General features: G+C 41.7%; 1 protein-coding gene across 1 annotated transcript; it reads left to right on the top strand.

Moving 5' to 3' along the window:
* The first annotated feature begins 2,143 nt into the window (after positions 1-2,143).
* Positions 2,144-5,673, top strand: LOC123515141 (tubulin beta-1 chain). The gene is made up of 4 exons (XM_045273603.1): positions 2,144-2,301; positions 3,733-3,964; positions 4,315-4,559; positions 4,672-5,673. The coding sequence occupies exons 1-4, from the start codon at positions 2,245-2,247 to the stop codon at positions 5,491-5,493; spliced, it is 1,356 nt and encodes a 451-aa protein (XP_045129538.1). The 5' UTR covers positions 2,144-2,244; the 3' UTR covers positions 5,494-5,673.
* The last annotated feature ends 3,156 nt before the right edge of the window (positions 5,674-8,829 follow it).

Genomic DNA, 8,829 nt, shown 5'->3' with positions numbered 1-8,829 from the left:
CTCTCTCTCTCATTTATCTTTTTTTTTTTTATCTTTCCAGAGAACATAAATTAATATCATTATAATTCCTCTTCAACAACTGTGACAAACAATAACAACTCCTTAGGGGTACATAAACAATATATTCTGTAGATTAGAATAAAGTACATAATTATTGCAATAAGAACGAGTCACTCACCTGCTAGCACTCCTTTCTCATACCTCTTATATATCACATGACCTTTCCCTTGCAGATATATAGCTTTGGGTGGCAGTCTGTAATGTATATAGCATCAGTAAGGCTATATAAGGAAGGCTGAGGCTGTATAAAGGTGTGTGCGGCAATAATGAAAATATAAATATATCTAAATGTATAGTTCATAGCATAACACGACCTAGTAACCATCAGGATGCAGTATTATTAGTTATTATTAGTTATTATTATTATTATCATTAGTAGTAATAGTAGTAGTAGTAGTAGTAGTAGTAGTAGTAGTAGTAGCGATAATGGTGGTGATGTACTCGTTTTATTTATTCATTTTTTTTTTCTACGTTCCTTTCTTTATATAAGGCGCAATGAGTCACTGCTGTAGGAACCATTTTTGTGAAGGCCGTAAAAAGAAGGGGGAGGAAAAAATATACATAATGCTCCCATATTCGACGTTGTTCGCCATAACACACACACACACACTGTTGTGTGTGATGTGGTCCCAGTCCTACCTGAAGATCGATCTATGAGCTCGCTCCATAATGGGGAAGACTGGCTGGGTGACCAGCAGACAACCGAGGTGAATTACACACACGCACACACCATTCTCGTGTGTGTGTGTGTGTGTGTGTGTGTGAATAAAATGGTGCAATACCACAAACAGGATTGTGCAGGGTACCATAAGCTAGGACCACGTGTACTACTGCTACTTATAATGGGGATATTGTAGTAGTAGTAGTAGTAGTAGTAGTAGTTGAAGTAGCAGTAGTAAATTAAAACAAACTTTAAAGCAAGCAGCCAAGCATTGTTTGTGGTGAAACACACACACACACACACACACACACACACACACACATTTTGTTCTAGTGAAGAAAACTTCGATAAGGAGTACCCGATGAGGAGGAGGAGTAGGAGGTGGTAGAGGAGAAAGAAACAGCACGAGAAGCAGCTGGAGGAGAGACACTGAGGAGAGGGGGGAGGAATTTGAAACTAGGAGGGCCCGGAAGGCAGCCTCGGTCCGTTAATGGGGGTAGGGGGGGTTCCCATGCTCTCAACCTAACATAGCAGGAATGAACGCAGCACTACAACTCAACATAGCACGCTTGATTTGCCTCCCTGGCATTCCTATCCAACCCTAAAGTTAAAGAAATGCAGGGAAACGAGGAATGAAGTCGGTGCTTTGTTGATTTGAAAGGAAGGAGTGATAGCGTTATGTAAGGAATTCGTTATAGCCCTCCAGCCAGCCACCGACGTACACAAAGCTACTAGGCTGGCATCTACTATAGCCAGCAGTATGACTGAATTGGCCTACGAATTAACTTTACTCTTTCATCGAGTTGTAAAGTATTTTAGATCCCGTATCAGTCATGAGGGAGGCTAGCGGTGTGTGACAGAATAAGAAGATCGTAACTCTCGCTTTCCTCCGACGCCGTGTTGTTTTTCCCCATCTGTCCCGTTCCTCATTTTCTTATTTTGCTTGTATGCACTGGGATAGATTTTTCTGTTTTTTAATGCCACTTTCCTTGCATGAGTGACGTCCAAACATGGTCATGTGACCAGCCTTTAACTAACTAAGAGAAAGTCAAGGTTGCTTTCATGATGCTCCTGTGATGATCCTCCTCCCACAAAGGCCATTTTTACGTCCGTGGGGACAAGGCAGTAGTGCAGAGACTGTCTCTAAGCTGTAAATATTGCCGCTGTGGTTCATATAACCTACAAACTTTTAAAATAAGCTGGGTCTGGGTGATGGCAGAGCTGTCATCCCCTCCGCGGCCCCTCGATTCAAATACCAAGCAATTCAAAGGAAGATATCAGCAATCGTAAAACACCCCTTTAAAAATATTTTAAGCAGCAGCAGCGGTAAAGGCTAAATTGGAAAGATTACTACAATAGCAGAAACACGAATTTGGATCAATACGAATAAGAAAATAAGAGTTTAGTGTGATATTAAACCTTCTTGCGACTCCCGGCAGCCTCCCCCAAGCTGAGGCCGGTGCTCTTCGCAGCTCGACTGGCAGAAGCGGCCGTGAGCGCACCGAGGATAGACGTACGCCAACATGAGGGAAATTGTGCATATCCAGACCGGCCAGTGCGGCAACCAGATTGGAACAAAGGTAAGCGAATTTCTTGTGTTTGCTTCTGAAGGTGTTGGTGTAGCGACGGAAAGTGTGTGAAAAGCGTGGTGTTCATATGTTGTATTGATCAGCTCCATATGTCAGAGTTCCGCTGTTATTATACTCTTTGCCTAAGAAGTGTAGGGATTAGGCAGTAAATAAGAATTCCAGAAAGTTCATGCCAAGGTTTTGTATCTGGTGGTGCCGTCGGCGGGAAGTGACAGGCGGGAGCGGGAGGCGGCGCCGGCGGACATGTTGGAAAGTTTTGAATGGTGGCGGTTGAGTGGCTTTTGTCACTCCTGGGTTATGGGTTTTAGTGTGATTATGATATTACTGACTTGTACTTGCCATCCAGTGCCCTAAGTTCAGGTGTTAGTAGGGGGTTGTGGGTGTAGCCGAGGCGATAGCGTAGTGGTGGTAGGGGCGGTGAAAGAACCGATAAGTGAACCGTTATGGCTGAAGAGTTCAGTGGGTCCCATGGGTACTTAAATGAGGAATGGATGTGAGCAGCGGTGCACTAATCTTGAAGATGGAGGAGGATCGCCGGTGAAGGGAGTGAGGTGTGGCTGGTGAGTCAGCCCGCCTGCCTCCCGCTCTTCCCTCCCTCCCGCCAACCATCCATTGTCCCGCGCCGCACCCACACCGCCCGCCACATTTCATACTCATGATTTTCCTGTTGGTGTTTACCGGCTGTCTTGGCTGAGTGTTTTATTTTATTTATTTATTTTTTTTTTTTTTCATTTATTTATTTTTTTATTTTTTTTACGTTTTAATTTCTTTGTTAGGATGGTCAGCAGTAATGTTCAGAAGCCGCTATGCAACATAAAATGGAAGGATCTAGAGTGAGCCGTAGTGTCGGCCTGTGTGGTTAGATAAATTTCATTGTTTGCTGATAAAAATTTAACATTGAAGTTTCGCATTTACGTCTTAGATGTGCGTGATAAAAATTTAACATTGAAGTTTCGCATTTACGTTTTAGATGTGCGTTATATCTTACAATGACCGTGTTTTACAGTTCCATGGGGACCTGAGGTATATGGTAGTTTAAAGCAACATTATAGTCTAATGGCCATAGTATTGGTAGTCAGGGTGATCCAGGTGGCGTTCTTGCAGACTGGCTAACGTGGCAGGGAGGAGGTGGGGTGCATCGACACGCCGGCAGAGTGTTAAGATAAAGATGGTTTTCTTACAAGTGGTTCAGATGTGTTGGGATGACAAGTCGTGTTGAAAATTTTACTACGTCCTTTCCTAGGGTTAATGATTTATTTCATTCTTTACATTCCAGTATAATCACCCCTAGCATTCCAGTACACTAGCCTTGGTGCATTATTGTACCTCTAAATCAAGCTCTATATCATCTTTTAATTACTTATAATTCAAAACCGACATAGGTTGTGCACGAAACTTAACCATCATTTTTATTCTTTGCAGTTCTGGGAAATTATCAGCGACGAACATGGCATCCAGCCCACCGGGGAGTACACAGGTGCCGATAAGGACCTGATGGAACTCCAGCTGGAGCGCATCAATGTCTACTACAATGAGGGCAACCAGGGAAAATATGTTCCCCGTGCTGTGCTGGTCGATCTGGAGCCAGGCACCATGGACAGCGTGCGTGCCGGGCCTCACGGTCAGCTTTTCAAACCCGACAGTTTCGTCTTCGGTGAGTTTGCTATGTGACTGCCTTACGTAGAGTGAGAGAATGTGAAGAATAGTAGGTAGACTTGATTGTCTTAGTTACGTTCCTATAGATCTACGGTGCTTGCATTATTTTCATATCTTGTAAATGGCAAGTGACCATGTTATGGATGATAGCTTTGTTATTTAGTGTAAATGAAGCACAGTTGCAGGTTTTACTTAATGCTTCACATACCATTAGTAGCTCAAGTCTAGGGTAAAGATTTGCCAAGCACCATTCAAATTCATTAGTTTGGCGTTGCCTTTATTTTGCAAGGAGGAATTTTTTTTATAATTCATAACATTTTTTTAAGATACCATCTCTTCTCTCAACAGGTCAGAGCGGTGCTGGTAATAACTGGGCCAAGGGACACTACACAGAAGGTGCCGAACTTGTCGACTCTGTTCTCGATGTTATCCGCAAAGAAGCTGAGAAGTGCGATTGTCTGCAGGGCTTCCAGTTGACCCACTCCCTTGGTGGTGGCACTGGCTCCGGCATGGGTACCCTCCTTGTCTCAAAGATCCGTGAGGAGTTCCCTGACAGAATCATGAACACATTCTCTGTTGTCCCATCCCCCAAGGTTTGTACAGTAATTTTAACCTGAATTACTGGATCGATGTTAATTTGATCTTAAGAGTTTCTCTCTCTCTCTCTTTCTCTAACGTATTTTTTTTTTTATTTTTTATTAACAGGTATCAGACACTGTTGTCGAGCCCTACAATGCCACACTATCAATCCACCAGCTTGTAGAAAACACTGACGAAACTTACTGTATTGACAATGAAGCTCTCTACGACATCTGCTTCAGAACTCTTAAGCTCCAGAATCCCACCTATGGTGATCTCAACCATCTCGTTTCTCTCACAATGTCCGGTGTTACTACCTGCTTTAGATTCCCCGGCCAGCTGAACGCTGATCTCCGGAAATTGGCTGTGAACATGGTGCCCTTCCCACGACTCCACTTCTTTATGCCTGGGTTCGCGCCTCTCACAGCTCGCGGCTCCCAACAGTACCGTGCTCTCACAGTCCCAGAGCTCACACAACAGATGTTCGATGCTAAGAATATGATGGCTGCTTGTGACCCAAGGCACGGGCGTTACCTCACCGTTGCCGCAATCTTCCGTGGTCGTATGTCCATGAAGGAGGTTGATGAACAAATGTACAACATCCAGAACAAGAATTCTTCCTTCTTCGTTGAATGGATCCCTAATAACGTAAAGACCGCCGTGTGTGACATCCCACCCAGAGGTATCAAGATGGCTTCCACCTTCATTGGGAACTCTACTGCCATCCAGGAGCTCTTCAAGCGTGTCAGCGAACAGTTCACCGCTATGTTCAGGAGAAAGGCTTTCTTGCATTGGTACACTGGTGAAGGCATGGACGAAATGGAGTTCACTGAAGCCGAATCCAACATGAATGATCTTGTCAGCGAATACCAGCAATACCAGGAGGCAACCGCTGACGACGAGGCAGAGTTCGAGGAGGAGGGTGAAGTTGAGGGAGAATACGCCTAAACATATTCCAATTTCTTTATCTTCCTTCTATTTCTCCAGAACTGTACTGTACATTCCTTTCTTCACGAAACAAATATGAAAACTTTTTTCTACCTTTGTTTATGAAACAAATGAACAAAACTTCCTTTTTCTTTCTATTTTTGTTTAATTGTACTTTTGTTTAATAGAAATTATGCACAATTGGCTTATTAATTTGCCTTTGTTGAAGCCAGTGTTAGACGGTATTGGTTGCTGGTCTTAAGGTACAGTATAGACTAAGGTTACTGAAATTGTATAGGGACACTAAGGTTTCCTTGTAAAATTAAGTAGCAATTTTGAGGTCGCTTCAGCTGAAATGGGTACGTGTATCTGTTCAAGATGAGAAAAGTAGCAAGTCAAAATACAGTATAGACTAGGTTACTGAAATTGTATAGGGGTACTAAGGTTTCCTTGTAAAATTAAGTAGCAATTTTGAGTTTGCTTTGGCTGAAATGAGAGCGTTACTGAAATAGTGTAGGGATACTAAGGTTTCACTAAAATTAAATTAATTTTGAGTTCAGTTCAACTGAAATAAGAACGTTACTGAAATTGTGTAGGGATACTAAGGTTTCCCTGTAAAATTAAATGGTAATTTTGAGTTCAGCTCAACTGAAATGAGTATGTGTAACAAGATAAGTAAGGAAGTGTGTAACGCAAGTTAATTTTTTTCAGAACAATGAATTTGTAATTGGAAGATAAGTCCATTTTATCGCTCTGGAAGCTTAGGTTAGGTGATGTTGCATTTCCCATTAATCGGAGGCCGGTTAAACTGTTCTCTATTATCTAGTCACTGGCAGAGGGTGATGGTTATGTTGATTGGTGTAGTGCTTTGCAGATCCGATATCTAGTTATGATCCGTTTACGAAGGTACAAGGCCCGTGACAACTTGCTAAGAAAGTGTAAATGGGGCTGGGAGATAAGCCTTACGATTCCTTAAGTATGTGTCAATAAGCTCGGTTAAGTACGGATAACAATTTAACATGTTTCAACAATACCGCGTTCGGAGGAAGTTCACAAGTGAAGTAGCTTAGCTGTGATAAGGTTCTGAAGCGCTGCCAACTGCATTTTTCAGTTTACTATATTGGTTGGGGATTGCTGAAACTCCACGTTTGCGCATTTGAAGTATACGTGTTTGTTAGCTATTCATTTAATTCTCAGGAAGTATTGCATGCACTGCAGTTCTGGGAGGAATGTAACGTAAGAATAAAAGTCAACCGATTAATTTACGTTTCCATTAAAAGTGTATCCAGACTGATGACAAACATCATTCAATGCCATGAAGCCTAGCTTGCTTAACCTAACTTGATGCAGAGGGTTTGTTGTAATTTTCATTGTATTAGCGTGTTAGGCGTATTATCCATCACTACGTAGACATGTTTGTCAGCAGTTACTTGAAATTTAGAAATATAACTATCGCTATGCATTCTGATGTAAAAAAAAAAAAAAAAAAAAAAAATCGTCATTTGAAGTATGGTGAGAAAATCATAGTAATGAATGCAAACTCAAAATAAATAGATATCCCTAAATACTGTAATATGAAGTATAAATTACAATCAGAAGTGTTTTCTCGGCCTTTACTAAACACTCTTGTTACACCTCACTAGCGTTTGTGACTCGTGATCTCAAGATTTGCCATGGCGTGCTTGTATGTAGGCGTAAGATTTTTTTTTTTTTTTTTCCGGTCCCCCTTGTGTCAGCCTAGGGAAAAAAAGAAAAAAAAAAATGGATCTCACACTAAGCCAGTAATAACAATAAGCTTGGGACCTAACTGGACAAACAAAATTACATGACATATGTATGAATTATCTGATATAAATTATGTCGCGACGAATTACTTACAAAATGTATTGATGATGTGATGTAACAATTTAGAAGACAGCTTTGTTTATGCAGAATCAGGAATCGTTTTAATATGGAAGAAACATATCCAAATGGTAATAAGCGAAGGAAAAAGTTTGATAAGTCGCTGAATTTAATTAAAGGATTGTGTTGTCCCTCGAGGAATTATAGGACCGCACACGTACACGCGCGCGCGCAAAGATGTGTTGAGACTTCGAACAGTTTGAGTGAGGAAGTGGTGTCAGCAGTGTGCATAGCTTTAAGGAAAAGTTGGATAGGTGTAGATATGGAGACGGCCACACGAGCGTAAAGCCCAGGTCCTGTAAAACTACAATAAGGTACTTACACCGACCGTGTGGTGTAGTAATTAGCACGATCGATTCACAATTAAGATGGCCCGGGTTCGAATCCCGGGAAGCGGCGAGGCAAATGGGCAAGCCTCTTAAACTTAGTGTCGCCCCTGTTCACCTAGCAGTAAATAGGTACGGGATATAACTCGCGGGGTTGTGGCCTCACTTTCCCGGTGTGTGGAGTGTGTTGTGGTCTCAGTCTTACCCGAAGATCGGTCTGTGAGCTTTGAGCTCGCTCCGTAATGGGAAAGACTGGCTAGGTGACCTGCAGGCAACAACACCCTACATAGAGGGAAGCAGTCATCGGAGAGTGGCAGCTATCTCAACGAACGCCTATTTGTGTAAGCATTTTTTACTGTAGAACTCATTTGTAGGGTCCCAGATGTACTCTTTTTCCCTCACCAACTCTTAAAATCTTCTCTACATCGACACCACGTTTTTAAACCTTTCTCCGTGACGTAACGTAAACAAAATCGCAAATCGACTAAACAAGACCGACATGTTGGTCTTGCTGTACGACTAGGTTTTCCAGTAGCTAGGCACCGATATTCAGTCAGAAACTCTACCGACTTGCAATTTTAGTTTACTTATGAAAGATATTATTTATGTGTTATAGTCATCTTCCCTTCCTCAACATGCAGTTCCTTCCATTCATCCTGTTTCTTTTTCCCTCTTCTACCCTTGGTCTTTACGATACGTATACCCCTTTACCCGCCTCCTCTCTATCTCCGTCGTTTTTTTTTTTTTTTTTTTTTCCTGCATACATGATTATTCTTCTGGAGAAACTAATACACCATTGTATACTCACGTCTCCGTGTTTAAATAGTGCAGACATTTTATTCACAAAGCTATCTAAATAATACATTTCCTTACTGTGAAGTACTGATGTGGTTATGATTATAGTACATATTTATTAGCATACATATTTACTACTCTAACTACAGTACATTTTGGTTCTTCTCCCTCTATAGATATAGTTGGCTGGTGGTTTCTATCCATGGTTGGGGAAATTTGACATTATTGTGGTTAGCAGTAGTGGTGGTGGTTTTTCCTTATCGTTGTTTCAGTTATTCATTTGTTTATTTATTGTGCCTTTAGTTGTTCATACTTCTCTTTTCTTCCATCATTA

The sequence above is a fragment of the Portunus trituberculatus genome, chromosome 38 (assembly GCF_017591435.1).
Source record: "Portunus trituberculatus isolate SZX2019 chromosome 38, ASM1759143v1, whole genome shotgun sequence".
NCBI classification, from domain to species: Eukaryota; Metazoa; Arthropoda; class Malacostraca; order Decapoda; family Portunidae; genus Portunus; species Portunus trituberculatus.
Note: the sequence above shows the minus strand (reverse complement) of the source record. Positions and strands in the feature narration are given on the sequence as shown.

Excerpts from the sequence above, each read along its gene's own strand:
- LOC123515141 (XM_045273603.1), top strand. The coding sequence starts at position 2,245 with ATGAGGGAAATTGTGCATATCCAGACCGGCCAGTGCGGCAACCAGATT. Across the intron at positions 2,302-3,732 it reads GCAACCAGATTGGAACAAAG|TTCTGGGAAATTATCAGCGA; the intron begins GTAAGCGAATTT and ends TATTCTTTGCAG. Across the intron at positions 4,560-4,671 it reads CTGTTGTCCCATCCCCCAAG|GTATCAGACACTGTTGTCGA; the intron begins GTTTGTACAGTA and ends TTTTATTAACAG.